This window comes from Helianthus annuus, chromosome 2 (assembly GCF_002127325.2).
Source record: "Helianthus annuus cultivar XRQ/B chromosome 2, HanXRQr2.0-SUNRISE, whole genome shotgun sequence".
NCBI classification, from domain to species: Eukaryota; Viridiplantae; Streptophyta; class Magnoliopsida; order Asterales; family Asteraceae; genus Helianthus; species Helianthus annuus.
This window is the reverse complement of record NC_035434.2, coordinates 21,971,820-21,996,905: the sequence shown is the minus strand read 5'-3', so window position 1 is coordinate 21,996,905 and position 25,086 is coordinate 21,971,820. Positions and strand designations below refer to the sequence as shown.

The following is a 25,086-nucleotide window of genomic DNA, read 5'->3' as shown; positions in this document are numbered from 1 at the left end:
GTCAAACTGTATCTTAAATTCTTTAAGTAGAGATGTACATAAAGATCCGAATCTGAAGCCGATCCGATGGAGAAATCGGATATTTTGAAACCGGATACAATCTGGTAGGATCCACAGGATCCAATCCGAATTTCAATATTTTCAACGCTCCGGATTTTTTCCGGATCTTCTCGCATCGGATCCAATCCGGATTTTTTTGGATATGAAGATAAAACAACAGGTTTCTTATTTTTTATATGAATTTTATTGAATTTATCTTATATATATATATATAAATATATATGTTATTTATTTTGTATACTTTTTTTATCAAGTTATATTATATTACTTTTAAACATCTACAAAGTTAACTATAGTGAGTTTATTATATTTATTAATTTCTCTATGCTTTTTAACGAAGTTATGTTATATAACCAATAAAATTTTAAAAATAAATGATATATAAGTTTTTTTGAGATTAACTTATACATTTATTTGTTTTATTTTTAATCCGATTTTGGAAATTCTGATCAGGGTTTATAGGATCGAGTTTTATGGACCTTCGAGCCGGATAAAATACGATCTGAACTTTCACAATCCGGTTTTGACCATTGTTTGATTTTATCCGATCAGGTTTTTCAAAAAATCTGGTTTGTACACCTCTAGCTTTAAGGGTAAAATAAAATGCAGTCTACATTAACTATACATATCTTAAATTGTGATCTTTTTGGTTGTGGACGATAATTTTGGAACTCCACAAGTAAAACAATTTAAAAACTATGCATTTTGATTAAACCCATTTGACCATGGTTGTTAATAGCGAATAGCGACAAATAGCGACAAGGGACCTATATGCTACTTTGTGAATAGCGACAAATAGCGACCGCTATTTTATAAATAGCGATACACTAGAAAAAGATTTTTGAAAATTTTTATATGTATATTAAATCAAAATACCCTGGTATATATGCTATTTTACATGTATATTTCACAAAAACTATAAATCCAGCTATTTTATAGCTATATCTAATTGCTATTTACATCACAAAAAAAAAGATATTGTCGCTATTCACGCTATTGGTCGCTATGACCCAAATAGCGACACTTGGTCACCTCGCTACATAGTGCGCTATAGCGGTCGCTATAGCCGCTATTGACAACTATGCATTTGACCCATTAAGTGAATAAGTGAATATTATCACCCAAATTGGTACCTTAAGATTGTATCATCACAAAAATAGATAAGAGCGTAAACTAGCTGACAGATCCAGGTCTCAAATGTTTTGCCACTAGTCACCCAAGTACCACTCTTTTCAACTGAAATGTCTTGACCTGACAGTTGTAATAAATATGTTACTATATGATCAATAATAAAACGGTATACCCTTAATGCAATCATCAGAAAGAGAAATTTGTGACATGAGGACTTTACCATTAAACTTCCTCTCCAGATCCACTAAAGATTTCTGAACTAGTTCTGCGTTAACACCCTTGGAGTGAACCTACAATTTTAACGAGTGAATTTGAAATAAAAAAGTGTTCATATAGATAAACAAACAAAAAAGGAATTAAGATTAAAGCAATAAGTACTATTACCTCAAGTATAGACCTCTCGTAAGAATTAAGTGATAGTAAAGCTCGGTGACCCCTTTCAGTTGATAGTATCCCCTGGTCAAAGGCAGTGTACGTTGATGAATATATTTATAAAAGATGAAAAGAAATCAAATATTTTTTTAGCATCTCATACATGTTTTCGAAGAAGAGTACTAGATAATTTCATGTTTTAGAAGTACAAAATTGAACATCCAATCTTTTTTAAGCTAAATAATGTATACATATTATAACTATTTCAACTAAATTATTTTATTATATAACAAAATGCATCCATATTTAATTAAACTGTTTTGTTTTATTTATAAAATGCGATTATTTATAATTATACTAACTTAAAAAATTACAAAACTAAAGAGCTACTATTATAAATGCTTAATTTATATTTACTCAATTACTTACAAAACTAAAGCGCTACTATTATAAATGCTTAATTTATATTTACTCAATTACTTAAAATATTAAGTTAAAAACTTATCTATAACAAAAGAAAATGCCTAGTTGAAAAATATATAATTTATGCTCAGTCTTGAACTTCATTTAAGATCTCGATGTCATTGTTTTAATAATATGTATTATATAAAAAAACTTGTATGCAAATATATGACTTACACGTAGTGCTTGTGATGCCATCTCAATTATCTCAACTGATTCATCCATCAAATACTTCTTCAAAAGTTGCATTACCGCAATTAAGAGTTCTTCAGATAAACCTGAATCCATATGAAAACTAAAGCTGCTACCACCATCAGTATAAAGAGGCCGGCAAACATGCATCCGGTTCGAATCTCTAGGAAGATGGAAAACAACACGATGTGGGTCCCCTATACCAATCTGAAAGGCCGAATTATCAGAAAATACTTCTTTATCATTTGATGATATCTCAAAGGTGTGAGACAATGCAGCATGAAAAAAATTGAATTAAAATAAAGAGTTATGACTAATAGACTAATACCAGTGATAAAAAGTCAGAAACAAAAGGTCCAAAACTGTTTGTTGCATCTGAACTGGCCATTCGAACTAGAGTCCAAACTGCGTGTACAACTTCATTATCATATTGCCAAAACTCATCTCCAAAAAGTTGCTGTGCGTTTTTTTCACGTTGAAATCCGGAGAACATGATACTGTGCAGAGCTTTGAGACTGCAAAAATTAGCCAACAGGGTTGTACATTTATTTACCCAAGCAAGAGACATCCTTTTTACACATTTTTTTTTGTAATGAACAGGTCTACAATTAAGTTATTGTCCTTGCAAATTTAATGCAGCTAGTGGGTTACCACCCGCGCTCCGCAGCGGGTTCGAAACGTAGATAAAAATAAGTAAATCACGAGAGTTAAAGTTGTTTGGTGTTTTAGTTAAAGGGCTAAACATGTTATTATTGAAGTTGAGGGGCTAAACATGTCATTATTAAACTTGAGAAGCCAAACATGTCATCATTAAACTTGAGGGCTAAAGTTGTTTAATATTAAAGTTGAAGGGCTAAAGTTGTTTAAGTTGAGGGGCATTATCAAAGTTGAGGGGCTAAATATGTCATTATTAAAGTTTAGGGGCTAAAGTTGTTTGATGTCGTCAAAGAGGCTTAACATGTTATTATTAAAGCTGAGGGGCTAAACATGCCGTCCTTAAAGTTGAGGGGCTAAAGTTGTTTTAGTTAAGCGGCTAAACATGTCATTACTAAAGTTGAGAGGCTAAACATGTTGAGGGGCTAAAGTTGTTGATTATTAAGGTTGAGGGGCTAAAGTTGTTTGATGTAGCTAAGGGGCTAAACATGTAATTATTGAAGTTGAAGAGCTAAAGTTGTTTTTTATTAAAGTTGAGGAGCTAAAGTTGTTTTAGTTAAGCGGCTAAACATGTCATTACTAAAGTTGAGGGGCTAAACATGTCATAATCAAAGTTGAGGGGCTAAAGTTGGTTGATGTGATAAAATAGCATATTTATAGCATATATAATGAGAGAAAATCATCAAAAACTGACTACGTTTCTCAAAAACCTAACTGTTCAATTGAAATATCTCAGATAGAGAAAAAAATGACCTGCAAATAACCAACCGTGGAGGAAGATGACTAGATCTCCTAACAAACTGAAAAAAAGGAAGAAAAAATTAAAGCACTAGAACAGGTAAAACTTTGTGAAAAAGGAATGCAGAGAATAGCCAACACAAACTAGAATTAATCAACAGAAATAACAAACGACATTACACATTCTAAGATTCTCAAGACAGCGCAATTTTACCTCTAGTAAATGCTCTCTTGCAGAGTAATCATGGCAAAGTCCATGGTGGAACGCACGTATATTATCAAATGTATCGAATTCAGGAAAGGGCCCGAGTTCCTGGAATAAGATGTGAAATCTTTACAAAGTAAAGGTGGCATTGGTTTTACTCATTCACTAACAGATTAACATGATAAAATTTGGGAAAAAAAAAAAAAAAGTTAGCCAATATGAAAATGGGCAAAATGGGCTGAAGGCTGAAGCTGTCCACCAGATGGGTCGAAATTTACCATAGTGTATTCAAAATGCATAAAACCTTCCAACTCATTTATAGAGTAAATTGCCATTTTCGTCCCTGAGATTTGGCCACTTTTGCGACTTTCATCCTAAGGGTTGTTTTTCCGCATCTGGATCCTCGTGGTTTCAAAATCTTGTCATTTTCGTCCCTGAGGGCCAAACCTCAAGGGACGAAAGTCGCAATAAATTGCCAAACCTTAGGGATGAAAATGGCAAGATTTTGAAACTACAAGGACCCAAATGCGAAATAAAAACCTTTGGATGAAAATCGCAAAAGTGGCCAAACCTGAGGGACAAAGGTGACAATTTACTTCTCATTTAAAATAGAGTAAATTACAAAAATCGTCCTTTATATATGTCACTTATTGCAAATTGTGTCCTTTGTCTTCAATAATTACAGAAAACGTACTCGATGTTTGCAAACCCTTGCAAGTTAAGTCCTTTAGCCCTAACTCAGTTAATTTTTGTGGTTAAATCTGAACAAATGGACCCCACATGACAGTATTTTGTGGTTAAATCTGACCAAATAGAACCCACATGAGAGTAAAATGACCAAAATACCCTCATGTGGGGTCCATTTGGTCAGATTTAACCACAAAAAATTAACTGAGTTAGGGCTAAAGGACATAACTTGCAAGGGTTTGCAAACATCGAGTATGTTTTCTGTAATTAATGAAGATAAAGGACACAGTTTGCAATAAGTGACATACATAAAGGACGATTTTTGTAATTTACTCTTTAAAATAAAATTCGACCATTATTGTATTAGTATAGTTTTGCAATCATCTCTGACAAATAAACTTTAAAAATTCTAAAAAAATAAATGACCAAAAAAAATTGCCAGTCGGCCCAACCCGACCCATTCAACCTGCACTAAAATTATGCATTTAGCCATCTCTAATCTTAAAGCTTTCTGAGCAGCAATGACATGGATGTAATTTCGCCCCAACTAAATTAACTTACTTTGATGTGCTTATGAAGAGATGAATCAGAATCAACAACAAGCTGATGAAGCAGTGATAAAGCCTCTGACGGTTGAGTGATGGAATTTTTTAAATCAGATTTTGGGGGAATGCAGCATCCAACTAACTTAGATACCAAAAACTGCATATAAAAAATATGTAAACTTAGAAAATGATAATAGGTAATAACCACGAGAAACAAGATACGAACCTGAAGTTGTTCACTAAGAACATCAAAACCATCTTTAGATTGGTTATGCTTGAGAGTTTTGAGTAATTCAGAAATAATATGACAACACTGATCTTGCAAAGGACCACAGTCAATGAATTGGCCCACCAAGTTGAAAAGATAACTGCAGAATCATTATTCATAAAGTAGTTTTTTCAGAGTATATCGCATCGCAAATATATGATTATAGGTGGCAAAATTGACAAGTCGAGTAATGGATCAAACAGGTTTGGTTATTTCACTTTGGATCACCCCACGAGCATACTTGATCTCCATATTTTTAATAGCCAGTTAATGCGTTAAATAGGATTGCAAAAGACCCAGAAACCATGTTCTTAAATTAGTACCTAACTTTGTAAGGCAAATAGACAATAGAGAAATGATAGGTATACTCAACCAATTTGACATGTTTCCCGTTTAGCTAAATTTTTGTATGACCCATCACGAATAATCAATAACAGATATCGACCCATTCATAAGTAAACGGGTCAAAAATTCCACCACATTATAAAGCAAGGAGTAAAATGCTTTTTTCGTCCCTGAGGTTTGGCCATTTTTGCGACTTTCGTCCAAAGTTTTGTTTTTCTGCATCTAGATCCAAAAGGTTTGAAATCTTGCCATTTTTCTCTGTTAAATGAGGGCCATTTCTGTCTTTTAAGATACTTTTTATTGTAATAAAAAACACTATAAGAAATAAAGATCCACCTCTGTTGACTTTCTCCCCACCCAAACCCTTTAATCATAACAAAAAAAATGTCTAAAAAGACGAAAATCTCCCTGAATTAACGTTAAAAAAATAGATGGAATTAACGAGTTGGGTGAAAATGGCAAAATTTTAAACCTTCTGGATCCAGATGCGGAAAAACAAACCTTTGGACGAAAGTCACAAAAGTAGCCAAACCTCAGGGACGAAAAATGTCATTTACTCTAAAGCAAAAGATGTCTGAACTCACTTGGATGTGCTTGGTGCTGCAGCTCTATGCCCAAGAACATTAACAAGCACCTCGATTCCAGACAACCTATTACATCTGTGCCTATGGTGAGTAGAAGCAGTAATTTTCTGATGCATTTCAAGTATGAACTGCAAAACAACAAGACAAAATGTCAAGGTAATTGTGATTATGTAAATTACAGGAATAGTCACAAAAAATGTGAAGTTATATGATAGCATAAAAATGGTATCACCATAAACACTCTGTCGGGGCGGAAAATGTTAATTTTGTCCACTACAACTATGCTAGGAGAAGATTGTTCCCTACAAAACAAAATAGCATAATGGTTAGGCAGCATAAATTGATATTTATCTTATTATAAAATATAAGCATTTGCCACTGTTACATGTTCAAGAAACCATCAACAACTGTTTGAATAGCACGTTGAATCGTATCCTTGGAAAAGAAAGGTAATGCAGGTTCCGACAACCGAGAAGCAAGTGATAATATGTGACTGACAATAGAAACCTGCAATTCAATAATAGGATGCGTTACACTAAAGAGAGTTATAAACGTGTATGTAGTGTATGTAATATTAATTAATATTAATAAATAAACTAGATTTGATTTTAGAAAATGGATCAAAAGGGTAAAGTGGGTGAAATAATACTTTTTAAGATAATATTCAGATAAGACTTTTGTTTTTTTTTTTTTTTTGACAAAGGCATCTAAAATGGGTCAAATGGCAATTAAAAAAAAAACATATATCACCTTATGAGAATACTGGTCAAATAGGTCCAATGTCACCCAAGTTATTTTTAACAAATAAAACACCAAAATCACCATATTTAAAAAGTCATATTGTTGTTGAACTATATAGTTTTGCAATCGTAATTGACTTTACGAAATAAATAAAATTGAAAATACTTTTTAAGATGATATTCAGATTAGACTTACTTTTTTTTTTAACCAAATGAATGCATCTAAAATGGGTCAGATGATAATTAAAAAAACACATATCACCTTATGAGGAAACTAGTCATATAGGTCCAATGCCACCCAAAGTTATTTTTAACAAATAAAACACCAAAATCACTATATTCAGAAAGTCATACTTTTGTTGAGCTATAAAGTTTTGCAATCATAATTGACCAAAACAAACCTATTGGAAAATTTGTAATTGCTCCTTCGTATACAACAGCAAACCTATTGGGAAAATTGTAATTAAAAGTAAAGTGGCAAACCATGTGTTTCTTGATAAGAGTGTCACGCTCATTTTCAGATATCCCAGAGATACTTAACATTGAACTCTGAAGAACCGTGGTAGCAGATTCCCACCCAGGTCTTTTACTGCAGTGCAATGCTATGCATATAGAAAAGATAGCTACAAAGTGACTCCTAATAAGAGCTGCAGAAGGTTGACCAGCCACCTGCATAATAAAAAGTCAACTCAAATAAAACAGAAACAATTATTTAAGTTAAGAAAGCCTACCTTGGCAACCCAGTTTAAGCTGGAAATGTCATTATACAGAATCATAGCTGGAAGAAGCCAATGAGAAATATACTGAATGAAATTACTAGCTTCCACATTGAGAACAAAAAGTTCTCGTGTCTGCAAAATCAAATGAGATTATGTATAAAGTCAATAAAGCTTTAAATAAAATACTTTTAATAATATATTAATATTACCTCGACTAATGCAGCTAAGCTCACACCACACTGGACCCAGAAGAAAATAATTGGTGCAATAAGCTCTCCAATGTACTGCAGCAATTTAAATTGAAAAAAAAAATAAAATCCTCCTTCTCAATCTTTAAGTTCTTTAAACAAACGATTAAAAACACTGTCAAAAAAAACCTCTGATCTGGAGCTGTAGTGTAGTTGTCGAGATAGATTATCGAGTACTGAACCAACCAATTCCCTGGAGAAAAACCATTCAAACTTATAAAAATAGTAGTTAAGCACTTAAGCCATTATATATACTATAAATATGCTATTGTATCACATCAACCAACTTTGGCCTCTCAACTTTGGCATTAACCACCTTTAGCCCCTTAACTTTACTAATGACATGTTTAGCCCCTCAACTTTGGTAATGACATGTTTAACCCCTTAACTAAAACAACTTTAGCCCCTCAACTTTAATAATAAATATCTTTAGCCCCTCAACTTTAATAATAAGTAACTTTAGCCCCTCAACTTTAATACTGATATGTTTAGCCCCTCAACTAAAACAACTTTAGCCCTCAACTTTAATAGTGACATGTTTAGCCCCTTCACTAAGACATTAAACAACTTTAACTCTCGCGATTTGCTTGTTTTTATCTACGTTTCGAAGCCTCTGCGGAGCGCAGGTGTGAAGCCACTAGGTCCATATGAAAAAGATATAAATTACACCAAAGTAAAAGTAGAAGAAAAGTACCTCTGAGACGAATCCATTGCAGCAACAACACAGATCATAAAGACAGCCTGCATGTGCCATCACAAATTAATAAAGTCAACAGAAGCACACTTATCTACATCCATACGTAATAATCGAATCGAAAAAGTCAGTTAAAGAACTTATGGACAACCACAGGGATATATTTTCACATAAATCAAATGTTCCAAAAAGCGATTTGATAAAAGTAAATCAATTAGTACATTTCACAATTAGGTCCACTCTCTTGCCATTTTGAAACACAAAAAATAATAATTCCTTCTACTTTAATAAAAAGAAAATTAGTTTTTTTTTAAATCTAAGATAAAAATACCTCCAACTCAATTTTCTCACTATGCAGGGCCACATGCCCAAGGGTAACAATAATTGTTTCCATCATTGGTTGAGGTTGATGACCAGCAGCTAAAACTTCATTTGCTTTAACAAGCATACCCTTAAATAACACCACCAATTTTACACTAAAATTTGAGCTGCAACATGATGAAATACAATGAGTAATGTAAATCACAATTACTATAATAAGTTCCCAAAAATAAGATTAAAAAAATACACACCATTTAATATTATACAAAGCAGGAACAAGCTCTATGTACAACCAAACAACATTAAAAAGGTAATGTAGATCAGTAGCTACTGCATGACTCAATTACATGTAATTCAATATACAACATCATTCTAGTTCAATCATATGCTTCAGAGAAAATCAGATATGATAAAGTGGTATAAATGATAAATGATGTAACTATGATAAACGATGTTACTGTGTAACTCAGCATGATTACAGAAAAAAACTAAAGTAATCCACATTACTAACAAATTATGGTGCTTAAGCATCAGCTATACTTATGATGTGGTTACTTGCACCTTAAAAAACAACAGGGATGACTCAATGAGAATAATCACATGTATTCACATGTTTATAAAAATCCATCATTCATTGTTGCTTTCAGCTTAAAGATATAACAGAGCATAATAACTAGTTTGAAATTACAACTTGGTATGACAATTAAAAATATTGCATATTAATTGCCAAGAATTAATGAATCGTAAAAATTCAACTAGAAGGCGAGTAGACTAACTAGCAAATATTAGGGTAGTCAGTATATCATTAAGTATTGTTGAACAAGCAAAACGAGAAGGAGCAACTAAGAGCAATGAGAAATAATTTCAAAATGAAATGCAAAAAGAAAAAGGTGGAAATTTTGACCCATATACTTATGAAAGAGTTGGTTCTGGTGTTCTATTTCAAAGAGATCAAATAAATAAACTAGCTAAAAAAACAGGTCGAAAGTCACCGAAAATACATTTTATATGCTTACAGCCTTGCAGCCTTTCTAGATCTCGCTTTTATTTAAAAAAAATTGTACTATCGTGGTAAAATTACAATTTTAAAATCATATATGGCACATCAGTTATATAAAAAAGTTCAACGATATACACGATAACTTTTTAGTGGATCTGTTTAGACCCTCACTAAAATGATCCGTTACCAAACCCACCCAACCCGCCGTTTTGCCACATCCAGTTAAGATCACAGACCAATGCGTGCTGCCTTTAATTGTCCTAAATAATGCAAGCAATGTTACATGGCATTTGCAAAATAAATTTAAAAAACATATGTATCATACAGTATATCCTGGAAGAGCTCATCATGGCCATCCCATGTTTGGAAAAGAACACCAATTCTTCTTGCTAAAGAAAACCGAACACGGAAGTCAGGATCTCTGAGCATCAGTAGCAGCTTCTCGATCATAGTCTATTTGAAGTACACACAAATAGCACAAACAATAAGGCACTAATAGTAATATTAAGTAAAATAATTTGAGAAAAGAAAAGAAACAAGAGGTGACAACTTCAAACCATTTATTTAAGAATGGAACGCTCCAGATTGCGTTGCATCACTATCAGGTCAAAATAATGTGTCGAACACACAAAAGGTGTATTTCAATTAACTAAAGCTTCTAAAATCACCTATTCAAAGGTTATTTGTTGTTGAAATATTATATTTTTGTGATCATATACGAGACACTTGACTATTAATAAAAGAGTAGAGAATTTTGACAAAAATAGTAACTAGTACAAAAGGTACACATTTAAATCCAAACCCATTTTGACCCGTTACCCAAACCCACCAATTTTGCCACCTCATGTCCCTACCCACAGAATGCTACATGAATCAAAAGAAATATATACTTATGACAGTAATACAACCATAAGCACCTGGCTAATTTGAGGATTAAGTGATACAAAATCACATATGCAATCAACAATCTTAACACGACTGCACCAATCAAGTTGGTCATTTTCTGCAATTTTGTTAACAAGATCACCCAGCGGTACCAAACTCTGAGAATTATTTTCTAAAATTAACTCCATCGAAACTTGTGATGCGCCCTGAAAACATTAAGGACAGATTAATTGTTTATTGTATTTACATGTAAATGTTAACTATGTAGATTGGTACACGATACCTGTTCAGATAATACTGAATTAATATAACTAGCTGGATCTTTTTCCTTTCGAACTTTATTCAGGGACTTCAATGTCTGTAACAAGCCGCATATAGCAGCTAGTATCTTAGTCGGATGAAGCTTAATATCAGAAAGCATATCAACCATTTTGTCCAGTGATAAAACCTGCAAAACCATATATCAATATAAATGTTGACACGAAAAACTATCCTCATTCACAGGCATACAGAAACAGTACAGATGGCAATATGGGGTGATATTGTGATAAGGTAATTGGTATAACAGATCGAAACGAGTAACGGTTTTACGTGTTGAAAATGGTAGGGCCCGTTTGACTCTTTTGTAGACAACATCTATATAAAATAATTGTGTGTCAAATAATATTACAAAGTTTATATTGTTTTAGTTATAATTTTATTCTTGAAAGAACAATTTGACCCGTTTGTTTCCTATTTAGACCGTTTTTCAATTTTCCCTGTTAAGTGTGTCAAATATGATTACAAAATTTATATAAATTATCTGTTTTTAAATAATTTAGGAAGTTTGATGCATGAAACACATTTTGGGTGACGTATGACTAGTTCTACCATTTTTCCTTTAAAGCTCAAGTTTACGGGTGCAGACGAGCCGAGCTACTCGAACTCGGCTCGAAAAAAAAGCTTGAACGAGCCAAGCTTAAACCAGCTCGAGCCAGAGCCTAAAAACAAGCTCCTTTAGTAAACGAGCCCAAGCCCGAGCTTCGCTGATCGAACTCGAACCGGCTAGTGAGCCTAAAAGAGCCTACTATATATATCATTTTTTATTAATAATAGATACTAATCATAAAATTATGAAAAAAAAAAATAAGATTCATATAATAATTATAATTAACTGATTAATAAATAATAAATGTACCGAGCTCGAGCTTGAAAAAGTACCTACAAGCTCGAGCTTTATAAACAAAGCTCGAATTGAATCGAGCCGAGCTCGGGTTCGAGCTTTCATAAGTTAAACGAGCTCGGGCTCGGCTCAGCCCGTTTGCACCCCCTACTCATTTTTATGATTACCCAAATCGACCCATTCTAAGTAAATGGGTCAAAAATGTCATTTCAATAATCAATATCTTCATACGAAAAGTACCATGTCAGAAAATCCTTGGCAAGATGACCAGCAAGGATGTTGACACAGGTTAAGCAGAAGGCATTCCATCAGCTATACAAAAAAACCGGATATTAGATCACGGATATTACAGCAAAAAAAAATACAAATATAAGGGAAAAAATTCATATATTTATTTACAAACTTACCCTGTGATCACTTTCTATTCGAGTCAAACTGAATAAAACATCCCATGTGGCAACTGGAAGAATCGAGAAAAAGTTTGAGATTAACGATATAATATTCAGCTTCAAGTTAAAAGCAGGAGACGCTCTGGAAGTCTCTCCGGTACTAATAATATCAACGTCTTTATAATCATCATCTGCATCCAACTCCATGTCCAAAACCATTGTTTTATCGCCCTTTAACGAGTGAGATTCTTGAACAGAAATATCTGGATTAGACCAATCTGACTGAAGATTAGTTGTGTCATCAAAAAATCCTTCGTAAAGTTTAGCCAAAGCCTTCAAAAGTCTCGTGATTGATTGGATAATAGCGTTATACAACGTAGAGTCGCACTCTTGATAGGTAAATAGTGGTGAATTAATAAAACACTTTAAGGAAGTTGATACGGAGTCCATGTTATCAAAACCAACATTTGAGCCAACACAACCGGATCGAATATCACTGGAACTTTTTTCAAGTAAGGAAACAGCATGACTCAGCATTTCTAGAATGTATTGACCGGTTTCAGTGAGAAAAGAGGCTTTTTCTTCTTTCAACCTGATGAAGCGAACACCACAAAATAAAAATGCACGCCCATGATAACTTTCAATAATTTTGGTTATCTGATACGCACACTTAACGTGTTGACTTTGATTAGAAGCAACATTTATCACAAGAGTAATCTAACCGTAATAAAATAACTTTAGAGGGTGTGCACACTAAGAGAATATTTGGTCAACTTTCAAACCGTTCAACCCATTTGACCAGTTCACCATTTAAGCTATTTTTTATAGAGTAAAATGTCATTTTCGTCCTTGAGGTTTGGCCATTTTTACGACTTTCGTCCAAAGGTTTGTTTTTCCGCATCTGGATCCAAAAGGTTTAAAATCTTGCCATTTTCACCCGCCTCGTTAACTCCATCCATTTTTCTCCGTTAATTCAGGAGCATTTTCGTCTTTTTACCTACTTGTTTTTGTTTAGCAAGGATATTTTAAATACTTGTACACTATGCTAAATGTTTGTACATAAAGTGAAAAAGACCAAAATGCCCTTTAAGTTAATAAAGAATGACAGAAATACCCCTGACTTAACAGAGAAAAATGGATGGAGTTAACGAGCTGAATGAAAATAGCAAGATTTCAAACCTGCTGGATCCAGATGCGGAAAAACAAACCTTTGGACGAAAGTCGCAAAACTGGCCAAACCTCGGACGAATATGGCATTTTACTCTTTTATACTATACCCATTTGAGACAGATTACAACCCAAATCGGCACATTTAAAAGTAAACGGGTCAAATTTGCCACCTCTAGGCCACCACCATGCCCCACAGCAGTCTTCAAGTATACTAGTTGTCATATGTAAGCATTGCATGTGAATGAGAGCATTAAAACTGATATTTATGAAGGTTTGAACATACCTTAAAGCATATAAACCATACATGAAATTAGACAACAGAGCACAAATGAAGAGAACATCTGAGAGAACCATTTTTTCAATATCTTTGCTTTTGATAACTTCTAGAATGTTCAGTTCCATTTCATGAAGCAGTGAGTCCCTCAAATGATGAGGAAGACGCACCTTCTGGTAAGACAAAGATTGAGCTACCTGAAATATATTAAAATGGTAAATATTCTTTGAGGCAGCAAATGGGCTTGTTGAGTAATAGATCAAAACAGGTTCGGGTAAGGGTAAATTGGTAAATTCAAGGGTCAAAGCGTGTTGGGTTGTGAGGTTGTCACGCAAACACAGATTTGTGTCCCTTTTATTGAACATCATAAATAACGTATGTAAATAATATGAGTATGTACAATATCATTAATATGATAATATATATATTTTTAATGATAAAGCAATTTGAAACGTTGTACGCACTTAAATGCAACTCTAACATTCTTTTGTCCCTGTTATATCAAAATTATTAATGAATAACGTATTACTATGATTACAAGACTATAATAATGAAATACTGATACAAATGTTATGAATAAAGCAATTTAAAATCTTGTAGACACTTAAAACACTATTCAAGTCACTTTCAATCTATCCAATTAGATCAAAGCAGGTTCAGGTCTGATAAATTATGTTACAGGTCAACGTAGATCGGGTTGGGTTGACCGACAAACATTCTTTTGTCCCTGTTTTATAAGAATTTATTAGTATATTTTGTATACTGTATATTTGTATTAGAATTAATTACTAGACTATACCACTAAAATGCTAAGACGATTTTTTATGGATAAAGCAATTTAAAATGCATTTATGTAAAAAGAGTATATGATTAAGTGAAAGACTGAAACCTCTGCATGAGAATCAAAACAAACTTCAGCAAGCACTTCCACAGAGCAATCGAACAAATCATGTGAACCTTCCTGCTCCAGTTTTTGAATCTATAAAAGAGCTGAATATTCAGATTTGCTGATCAAAGTAGTCGAATGTTATAAGATTTTTAAAAAACTGTAAATATCTTGCTCTATTAATTAATGAACAGATACAGGTACTTAATATACAGGTGCTGAAACCCAAACATTATATAAATTCTTATCGGCTATTCTATTGCTAGTTCATATTCTAAGTTGATCTAAACTATAGTTGTTAATGGCGAATAGCGACAAATAAGGTACCTATATGCTACATAACGAATAGCGATAAATAGCGGGCGCTATTTTATAAATAGCGATACACTAGAAAGAAAATTAATTTTTTATATGTATATGATATCAAAATACCCTGGTATATACACTATTTTACATGTGTATTTAACAAAAACCTAAAATCCAGCTATTTTATGGCTATATTTAATCGCTATTTATATTTAAATATTTAAAAAATTAAAAAAATTAACTGAAATCCCGCTAGCTATTTACGGCTACATACCCTGTAGCGACCTTCGACCTATATGCTATGCTATTTGCTATAGCGACCATAGCAACCACTATTGAAAACTATGATCTAAACCTATTAATTGAACTATAAAATAATGTAAATAATTATCTGGATAAATTATAAACATACATTTTTGATGATGTGGTAAGACATATCAACATGCTGAACAAAAAAATCAATATACCTCCGGGCTGTCATCACTGGTTACAGGGATATCTACAAGAAGATAAGCCAAAGGAGATCCTTTAACACAATGTGCAAAACAAGCAGAACCGGCACAAAGTGAGAATACAGCCGCTGGCAACAATACAACCATATGCTCGTTGAACACCAAACGCTCCTGAATAAAATACTACTAGTAAGTAATCATAATAGCATTTATAGTTCAGTACAAATAAACCGGCCATTGTGAACTGTATACAATTAGTATGCAAGACCTCCTCTTGGAGCTCAAAAACTACACAAGTATATATAAATCAAATAAGTTCAGCATAAATAAACTGGCCAGCAGTACAAGTAATGGTAAATTGGTAATAGTTTAGTAAAAGTGTAAGCGAAAAAAATACACAAATACCTAGCAAGCAAAAATATCAAGAAACACATTTGATTTCATAAATCAACATACGGTAAAACATTGTAAGTATGCTTCAGTAAGTCTTATTTTAGTTGTTTTTACTTTAAAAGTACTACGGTAAAACATTTTCATGGCATGTGCATATCCACAAGGTGATTTTTATCATTTTAAGTTAATAGAACAAAATCAACATTCAATAGAAAATTCTTAGCTTCTTGAGTCCAGACAGCAACCTTAAAGATACATAAGGAAAAAGGAAACTACACAGCACGTTATAAAACACAAACCTTCCAGTTAAGCAAGCCCATAACTGTCCTTAAGAGATCTTTTCTCAAATGTAAAACGTCCCGTATATCACCCTACACAACATACAAAAGGCAGTAAGATTGCTAATGGTAAATTGACAAGTTTTACATATTAATAGAAAAATAAATTTCTATTTATCACGTGAGCATCTGAAAGTGGAAGCTATATTATGTTTGTACAATTACTTTTCCAACTGGCTTTCATCGTCATCACTTTCACAATCCCACAAATTAGTCAATTAAATATTTCTAATTAGCTAATTAAATACAAGAGTAGGTCATAAAAATTGGGAGCCAATATCAACTTTGTAATGAGCATATATAACTAATTAGCTATTATAGAATATCTTCATGTAAACCATGTAAAATGCAAAGCAGCTAGCCAGAACCACTTACATGGGATCCTTTCTTTGAAAAATAGCCTGATATGAAACGTAAAAGAGACCTGATTACCATAACAAGAAAGCAGATGAAAACATCAGATTTGACAAAATAAAATTAAAAAAAAAAACAGGGTGAAATCCAGAAGCATAAAAAAACATAATGATTCATATAAAACTTCAACTTCAGAACGAATGATAGCTGTAATAACAGATTAATAGTAGTGAAGGCTAAAACTTCTGAAATCAACGTCAAATTTGAACCATACATTTATGACTGTATGGTATTTAAAAGTTGGGATATTTTTGGTATGGGGTAATGGAATGAACAAAGGAAAAGACGAAGAAACTAAAATGGTGGTGAGTGGCGGCAGCGGTTGGTGGTGGGTGGTGGTGCATGGCAGTGGTGGGTGGCGGCAGTGGCACGTGGTGGTGGTGATGAAGGGAGAAACAGGGAATGGAATAAAATAATGCAAGCACTAAGAACATAAAATGCTGACCAAAACGGAGCGTTCCTTTGGTGATTAAAATTATGGTAAGAAATGAGCATGCTGTTGGCACAGACAAACAAAAAGAATACTAGCTAGGTACACAAACTAATAACCTACTCTGATGGAGAACTTTTAAACAAGCGCAGGTCCCACGCATCATGAGCTACAATAAAGTTGTTCAATGGGTCCTGAAAGCAAAATGCAAAACAGTAAACTCCAAAATTAGAAAAAAAAAATCCATAGATGAAAAGGTTAATAAAAGAAATGAAAAACGCTGGTTAATCAGAAGGAATTCTTACACACAAATTAATATTCCCAAGAAGTATAAGAGCAGCATCTGCCTGAATAAACCAGAAAAAAAAGATAAAGAAGGCCTTGTCACAGCACAATGACATTATTGGAATCATTAAAAAAAGTGATGAAATCATCAACTAAAAGCAAACACTTGAAATACTTACTACTGATGTTACATTACTGAACATTGGTAAACCACGTAGTAGAGCGTTCCATACTGTATGCCAACCTCTGTACAGCTGAGAATTCTACAAAACTAAGTTGATGATTAAAGACTGAAAAATCGAAGAAAAAACCATAAACATAATATTATTGGTTCCAAAGATGTAACAATATGCACCATCAACTTTTACAGAACACCCATGGACAAAGCAATGCTATATGGGATCTAAACCTTAGCAAAAAGATGGAAATACGCTAGCTGAAAAATTTATTGTTGAAGAGAATCATTGCAAAAGATCTATTGGCAAACCATATGGTTCAGAAATTAAGAGGTAATATGCAATTTTGCATCATCACTCCTTCAACAGATTCAGTTAAGTTTGAATAAAAGCACATAGCTGACATAACACAAGATTTTCACTTCTGAATTAACTTGCATCAACCCAAATGGCACAGGCAGATGTTCATGAGAAAAGAACAAAAGTAGGCAGTACCCCAACATAATAAGTATAGGTGGCAAAATGACGGGTTGGGTAACAGGTCAAATCGGATGTCTTCGTTCTTGTCGCGTCGAATTGACCCAAAACACTTTTTGTCCAAAAAATATCATTAAAGATAATTACATGTCAAACATGATTAAGAGAATCGTATTATTTCAAAAATTATCTAATGTCTTGAATGAAAAAGTGTAGCAGATCTTATGCATTAAAAACTATGCAGTTAACATCGGTGATATATCGGTGTCTAATAACGGTCTTAATATTGGTACCGATATTATCGGCGATATTGACCAATATATCACCAATATTCCTGATATCAATACCTTTCTTCTTAGTTCTACCATTCGTTAGTCTTTCTTCTTATTGTTGCTATAAGTGTTTTAAGTCATTGTTAATTGTTAGTGTTAAATGCTGGTGTTGTAAGAAGTCTTAAATCAATTCCTAGTTGCTACAATTGTTAGTGTTTTGCAAGTTGCAAAAGGTTAATTTGTTAATGGTATGAGAGTATACTGAATTGTTAGTGTTAAACTGCTATATAGATAATATCTGCATGATATTTAATTTACTAATATACCACTGTGATAACCTATATCTCAAATATCGGTATGTGATTAAAAGAAAACTAGGGGCTGAAAATGTGCAAGGGCAATAGGCCATATGGATTATGTTATTGCCTTGTTGTGCCTGGTTGACCGCGTTACCTTGCGGTGTGTATGATGCGAGAGTGTATTAACAAGAGTACACCAGATCTGGTCTACCGTTGCATTTTTTAAAAAATATATTCATGATGCAACAACAAACAGCAAACAACCAACCACACACAAACTAATTCAACAGCCTATTTCCAATGACAGTCTTCTCGCGATGATAGGTCTGAATCTGACTCTTCCCCTGAATATGGGTTGTGCCAAACACAGGACCAATCTTCTTTTTCTTCTTCATAGGTCAATGCATCCTTCAAGACTTCCGGGTGGTAATCCTCCTCTGGGTTGGAAGGGAATAGTCAGATTCGTTAAGAGGGGAAAGCTAAGCCCCAGGTATGTTGGACCTTTTGACATTATTAGAAGAATAGGACCTGTAGCCTATCAGCTACAACTGTCAGAGGAAATGGCAGGAATACATGATGTGTTTCATGTCTTGACCGATATCCGATATTTTACCGCATAAATTGCTTAGATTAAAAGTACATTTTGTGAAACAATTGGCCTGCTTTAATTTAAACACACATTTTTTACACACCAACTAAGTGGAAAGAAGCTACAACACACCTGATTATTGGTAAATTCCACTTTTCCCGAGCAATCTACTCCATAAATAGGACTCAGAAGTACCGATGATAGTCCTTGAAGACTCCTAGAATTGCAAACAGATAAATGTAAGAGATCAGAGTAAAAAAAATAAGAGCACAAAACCAGAAACAAAGATAAATGAAGACTCCTACGTGTTCGTTGCAACAGAACCAGATACAAACTTGAGTTTTGTAGTTTAAAAAATATAATAATATAACATTTTTGTTTCAAGTTTACAAAATATAAATATACAACACTTTTGTTTCATGTTTAAAAAATATAAATATACAACACTTTTATATTAGATTATCTGTGACGTGTGTATGATTCAGCTTGTTCAGTCATCTAAAAGCAACCACAAGAGTACAAATAATACGAATACCTTAGGGTCCACAGTAGGTCATCATAAGCATGCTCCATGGTTGCAGTGTTCATTATTCTACAATAAACCAAAACAGTTACCATACAAGATATATGTATATTATACTATTGGCGAAAGTGCATAAAATGTCATATATTAAGTAGCAAAAGTAGAATAAGACTGCAATTGAAAAGCGTATACATAAAAATAATGCCACCACTAATGTCAACAGTGAATGGTCAGAAGCAAAAACAGTAACATAACTAACATCATCTCCGTATGTGCTAATTTTCATTATACTCGATACATTATTTTCTTTATGAAATGAGACCATGAGAGGCAGTAGATAACATTATAATAACATTCAGTAACCTTTATATGAACTTCCAATGAGTTAATAGCGTCTCAGATATCGAGATAATATACACAATGGGAACAATAACAACATTAAATTTCAGCAACCTCTAAATGAACTTCCATTGAGTTAATAACTTGTCATATGTATGTGAATTAGAACTGCCAATATAGTATACGCACCTAAGTATAGATTTTCATACGGACTCAATTTGGTTTGATAAAGAACAGGATAAATAATGGAACAGATTAGAAATAAACAACATTTAAGCAGATTTACACTTACCTCTCAAAGTTTGTTGATAATCCTTCAAACCAGTAGATTAAATACTCGTGCTTAACACGGCTAGAGTAGTCGTGAACAAGGAAACAAAATGCTGAATTCCTGTCATAGAATCAGAACCACAAACTGTTTTAATCCACAGAAATTATCATAAACAAAAACATAAGAAAACATAAAATAAATCAATTACTTATTCAATCTTTAAAATCAATTACTATGAACAAAATGAAGCAAAAAACCAGAGAGCTGATGAACTTACCAAGACCATTTTCCTTTAATGATTTGTTCGTGTAAATAAACAACAGCATTTTCCCTTCTGGTTCGTTTATCAGTTACAGGTGCTTTACATGGAATAAGGCATGCCTGAAAAGTGTAAATCACATATCACTTTTATTAAATCCACTCGTGTAACAATGTTTGGAAAACGTTGACTCGTCTAGCCTAAACAAATGCTGGTTACCTTTTTATGTAATTAGCCCTTTCAGATATAAACGAGATTTCGATGATCATACAAAAAAAGCATGAACTAGAATCGAAGACTTCATAGACAATGACTCAAACATAAATCTGCCAATCTTATAATAACTTTTTAAGGAATTTTAAACAAAGAAAAAAAGAAAGCGACTTCTGAAAATTTTGAGTTTCGAAAGTCATAGATTACTGACCCGACAAAAGACAAAAGCTGCAAGCTCCAGCAAACTAGATTGTGAGTTTGTCAAAGTACCTCGCTTATCATCCCTGTTTGTATCATTCCTGCATAAATTGCATTATCTTAACTATAAATACAACTTCAGTAAACAGTTGGCAAATTCATTCGAATTATATTTTACCTATAATGGGTCAAATTTAGTTCAAACTAGAACAGGTCGAAACTGACCCTTAGTGTATTTCAATGCTTACAACCTCTTGCATTGGTATATTCAAAACAAACAAAGTAGCATCCTAACAACTTAGTTTTCATATCACGTTTAATAGTTACTAATCAACTCTTTATAAAGTTCGTTAATAAAGTGACAAAAATGATGTGGGTCAAACCGACTAGTAAAGATAATGGTAATGACAAAGTATTTAGAAACAGAATCTACCATGGCAGGCTGGTAGTAGATGTGTTAATGTGATCAAGTTCCTTTCCTATTATATCCAAAAGTTGCTCCAGCAAAGCACTGCCATCAGTAGCTCCTCTTGCTAACTTTAACTGTAACCTCGCATATAAAACAAGTGCATCCTGTAGAAAAAAAGAGACAGGTGAACTCATTTTATACTTGTACATGTTACCGTAAATGAAACTTTTATAACAAAACAAATATAACCTTCAGACCACGATCATGGGTAGTTACCCAAACGCGAAAAAGAAACTGATGTATGGCATCATGAATTTCTAATGATTGAGTGCCCATATTCGGACCATCCCGTATTAAATATGTATTAATACATTCAACGAGTTTCCGCAAAACCTTCCCTTCATCCCTGAACAGAACACAAAATTATGCTGTGTTATGATTTATGAATATAACGCTGAGAAAAGAATGTCAACTTCATAAGCCTAGGCCTGTAAATGAACCGAACGAACACGAACATGAATGAACCAAACGTACACGAACAGAGGCATGTTCGTGTTCGTTTGTTTAACTTTAACCGAACACAAACATTTAATCGAACACATTTTTTTGTTTGTGTTCGTTTATCAAGAAAATGGGCACTTTCGTGTTCGTTTATGGTCGTTGGTTTTAACTTTAACGTACAGTTCACGAACATAAACAAACACAATTTAACAAACAATACAATAAATACACAAATGAACATAATTTACTAAATATAAATGAACATAAAGTAATTTTATACACACACACACGCACGCACACACACACATATACATATATATTAGTGATTAATTACGATCATAGTTGTCAATAGCGATCGCTATTGTCGCTATAGCAAATAGCGTGGCTTATTGTCCATGCTCGCTATATGGTCTGTAGCGATAGATAGCGGCCTTTAATGTTTTTTAATATGAATAGCAATTAAATATAGCTATAAATAGCTGGATTTTAGGTTTTTGTTAAATATACATGTAAAATAGCGTATATACTAGGGTATCTTGATATAATGAACATATAGAAAAATTAAAAAAAAAATTCTACTGTATCACTATTTATAAAATAGTGCCCGCTATTTATCGTTATTCGCTATGTAGCATATAGGTACCTTATCGCTATTTGTCGCTATTCGTGATTAACAAATATGATTACGATAAATTCCATTGGAAACTTCATTTTTATTACTAGAAAGCCTAATTACCAGTTAATTATATTTATATAAGTAGTTAGAAAGTTCCTTTATGTTTAATATTTATATAAATATAACTACTTATGCATTTAAAGTGAAACGAACATAAACAAACAAACATAAATGAACGAGCATAAACAAATGTATATAAACGAACATAAATGAACACAAATGGACGAACATAAATGAACAAACAAAACAAGTGTTCATGTTCTTTCATTTACTAAATAAACGAACATAACTTCACGCTGAACAAGTTCACGAACAGTTCATGAACGTACGGTGCGTTTACAGGCCTACATAAGCCATACCAAATATCCATTCTTTTACCTTAAATTGGAGAATATCTCGATAAAACCTTTTGTTATTCCTTCCCGAAGATCATCAGAAAAATCTCCAGGAGGACTATCAAGAAGTGAATGAAGGGTGAGGATGCACCGAAAGACTTCCTCCTTGGGGTTTGCTTGTCCGTAACTGCGCTGCTCACTCAAGCTTATCTCAACCTTTCCCATATACAGAAGCACCAGACCTTACGAATCATGGTAAATGATGAGATTAATTTACAATTTTACGAAAACTATTTATTTAATTAGATATAGCCATATATTTACTTACTAGAGTACACACGCTTCCTCAAGTGAAACTGGAGGTGTTTAACTGCCAAAAGATGCCGTAGAATAATTCCGTACTCTGATTGGAAGCTTGGAACGTCTTTTAAAATTTCCCATATATGATTGAAAAGTAATTTTGCCACAGACAGAAGATGCAGACTCTTACCTGTCAACAGTACAAATAAAACAAGACTTTATTATACGCAATGCACTTAATAGCATCACATTCAATTTCTTACTAAACAACATCTCAGGTCAAATGATGGTATACAAACATATAGCATAACATTCATTTTCTTATTAAAATTTACCCAAAAACATACCATCTTCTGCTCGTTGTACTACAATTCTAAGAGTCTTTGCAAATGCCAATTTGGGCGGACGCTTCTTGCTCGCAGATACCTCCAACTGTATAGCTTTAGTAAGCAATTTAACAAGAAAAGGCCATGTTTCAGCTGCAACAACATAAAATTCAAGTTCAGCTCCCATTTTATTGTTCTAATATACATCCATACACCACTAATGTAATCAATAAAATTTAACTGACAAAATCCAGTCCATCAAGCTAATACCTAAAAACCATCAATTTGACAATAAGAGTTCATTGAGTCTAATGTTGGATTTCTACAAGTTTAATGCATACATTACACTAAATACTATCAATGCACAATGCTGATGATGATGATGATGAATCATAATTATCCAAATAAGCACAAACTATTGATCTTATAAATAAACCACAAGTTCTCGATGAATAAACTTTTGTTTTAATATACATCCATACAGCTCCTCTGTAATGTGCTAATATACATCCATACAGCTCTAACAAAATAAAATCCACATTCAACTCCCACTGTAATGTTCTAATATACATCCAAACACCACAAATACATGTCTAGTGTATGCATTGAACATATAGAAATCTAAAACTAGACAAAATAAACTGTCATTGATGAAATTGATACCTAATTACGGATCATAATCATCCTAATAAGCGCTAACTAGTGATCTTATGAATAAACCACAAGTTCTCGATTAATAAACTCTCGTTTTAATATACATTCATACAGCCCTAACAAAATATAATCCACAATACATCCATACAGCACAAATATATGTCTAATGTAATGTACTCAATAACGATTATTATTGACAAAATCCAGTCCATCAAACCGATACCTAAATACTCTCGCTGTACAATACTGATCATAAACTATAATTATCCTAACAACTAACAACTAATGATCATATCATTTGCAAACAAAATCACAGACTGTTCTACATTTCTATCAAATTGACAATGCATTCATCTTACCGTGTGGTATCTCATGCGGTTTGAGCATCGACGTATTCCGCCCTAAATACCGACAAAATTCGATCAACCTCTCTCCTTCTAGCCATGTATTCAACAACTTAATCCCTTCCTGTTCTCAAAACAACCACAGTAAACAAAGTATACGGTTACAGAAACAGATTCGCTAATCATTACAACCGAAATTGATAACGAAATGAACAATCGATAAACAAAATTTACTTCACGAGGTTTTGCTTTATCGGATGAGAGCTTTGAGACGATCTCGTGTACGTCTCTGGATGTCACCATCGCATGAGAGCAGATGAAGCTCGAACGATTCGAAGATAGTTGAAGATCAGTGACGGTTTGATGAGAAAAATGAAGAATCTAGGGTTTGAGTGTGTTAGTTGGACGGTTTTCAAGAGGGTTTTAGTGGCGGGAGGGTAGACTGGAGAGTGAAGACGATGTGTAAAAGAGGGTTTTAGGGACAATAATTAAAGGTCAAGTGAAAATTTAGAATCGTACACGAATGATTGGTCATCAATTCACATTGGATTAGGGATGGGATTGGTACAGTACTCG

The 25,086-nt window shown here is 33.3% G+C and overlaps 1 protein-coding gene across 2 annotated transcripts in view; it reads right to left on the bottom strand.

Moving 5' to 3' along the window:
- LOC110912584 (serine/threonine-protein kinase ATM) overlaps nucleotides 1–24,988 on the bottom strand; it is a 42,111-nt gene extending 17,123 nt beyond the window's left edge. Inside the window, exons 1-43 of one of the 2 annotated variants that reach the window (XM_022157364.2) lie at nucleotides 24,745–24,988; nucleotides 24,526–24,634; nucleotides 23,534–23,665; nucleotides 23,215–23,376; nucleotides 22,930–23,128; nucleotides 21,624–21,780; nucleotides 21,399–21,538; nucleotides 20,979–21,066; nucleotides 20,573–20,676; nucleotides 20,317–20,415; nucleotides 19,698–19,754; nucleotides 19,295–19,379; nucleotides 17,529–17,612; nucleotides 17,370–17,411; nucleotides 17,188–17,258; nucleotides 16,596–16,644; nucleotides 16,182–16,253; nucleotides 15,505–15,660; nucleotides 14,735–14,824; nucleotides 13,855–14,042; nucleotides 12,420–12,993; nucleotides 12,253–12,324; nucleotides 11,134–11,298; nucleotides 10,883–11,056; nucleotides 10,291–10,418; nucleotides 8,976–9,132; nucleotides 8,645–8,691; nucleotides 8,080–8,143; nucleotides 7,912–7,986; nucleotides 7,715–7,834; nucleotides 7,467–7,652; nucleotides 6,629–6,750; nucleotides 6,476–6,545; nucleotides 6,244–6,371; nucleotides 5,273–5,414; nucleotides 5,063–5,203; nucleotides 3,824–3,922; nucleotides 3,625–3,671; nucleotides 2,546–2,732; nucleotides 2,203–2,424; nucleotides 1,576–1,647; nucleotides 1,412–1,481; nucleotides 1,194–1,311 (exon numbers count right to left, since the gene is read on the bottom strand). In XM_022157364.2, the coding sequence (XP_022013056.1) occupies nucleotides 1,194–1,311; nucleotides 1,412–1,481; nucleotides 1,576–1,647; nucleotides 2,203–2,424; nucleotides 2,546–2,732; nucleotides 3,625–3,671; nucleotides 3,824–3,922; nucleotides 5,063–5,203; nucleotides 5,273–5,414; nucleotides 6,244–6,371; nucleotides 6,476–6,545; nucleotides 6,629–6,750; nucleotides 7,467–7,652; nucleotides 7,715–7,834; nucleotides 7,912–7,986; nucleotides 8,080–8,143; nucleotides 8,645–8,691; nucleotides 8,976–9,132; nucleotides 10,291–10,418; nucleotides 10,883–11,056; nucleotides 11,134–11,298; nucleotides 12,253–12,324; nucleotides 12,420–12,993; nucleotides 13,855–14,042; nucleotides 14,735–14,824; nucleotides 15,505–15,660; nucleotides 16,182–16,253; nucleotides 16,596–16,644; nucleotides 17,188–17,258; nucleotides 17,370–17,411; nucleotides 17,529–17,612; nucleotides 19,295–19,379; nucleotides 19,698–19,754; nucleotides 20,317–20,415; nucleotides 20,573–20,676; nucleotides 20,979–21,066; nucleotides 21,399–21,538; nucleotides 21,624–21,780; nucleotides 22,930–23,128; nucleotides 23,215–23,376; nucleotides 23,534–23,665; nucleotides 24,526–24,634; nucleotides 24,745–24,813 (5,333 nt within the window). In that variant the 5' untranslated portion in view covers nucleotides 24,814–24,988. The remainder of the gene's footprint in view (nucleotides 1–1,193; nucleotides 1,312–1,411; nucleotides 1,482–1,575; nucleotides 1,648–2,202; nucleotides 2,425–2,545; nucleotides 2,733–3,624; nucleotides 3,672–3,823; nucleotides 3,923–5,062; nucleotides 5,204–5,272; nucleotides 5,415–6,243; nucleotides 6,372–6,475; nucleotides 6,546–6,628; nucleotides 6,751–7,466; nucleotides 7,653–7,714; nucleotides 7,835–7,911; nucleotides 7,987–8,079; nucleotides 8,144–8,644; nucleotides 8,692–8,975; nucleotides 9,133–10,290; nucleotides 10,419–10,882; nucleotides 11,057–11,133; nucleotides 11,299–12,252; nucleotides 12,325–12,419; nucleotides 12,994–13,854; nucleotides 14,043–14,734; nucleotides 14,825–15,504; nucleotides 15,661–16,181; nucleotides 16,254–16,595; nucleotides 16,645–17,187; nucleotides 17,259–17,369; nucleotides 17,412–17,528; nucleotides 17,613–19,294; nucleotides 19,380–19,697; nucleotides 19,755–20,316; nucleotides 20,416–20,572; nucleotides 20,677–20,978; nucleotides 21,067–21,398; nucleotides 21,539–21,623; nucleotides 21,781–22,929; nucleotides 23,129–23,214; nucleotides 23,377–23,533; nucleotides 23,666–24,525; nucleotides 24,635–24,744) is intronic. The other variant, XM_022157356.2, reaches the window with a different exon arrangement.
- Between the last annotated feature and the right edge of the window lie 98 nt (nucleotides 24,989–25,086).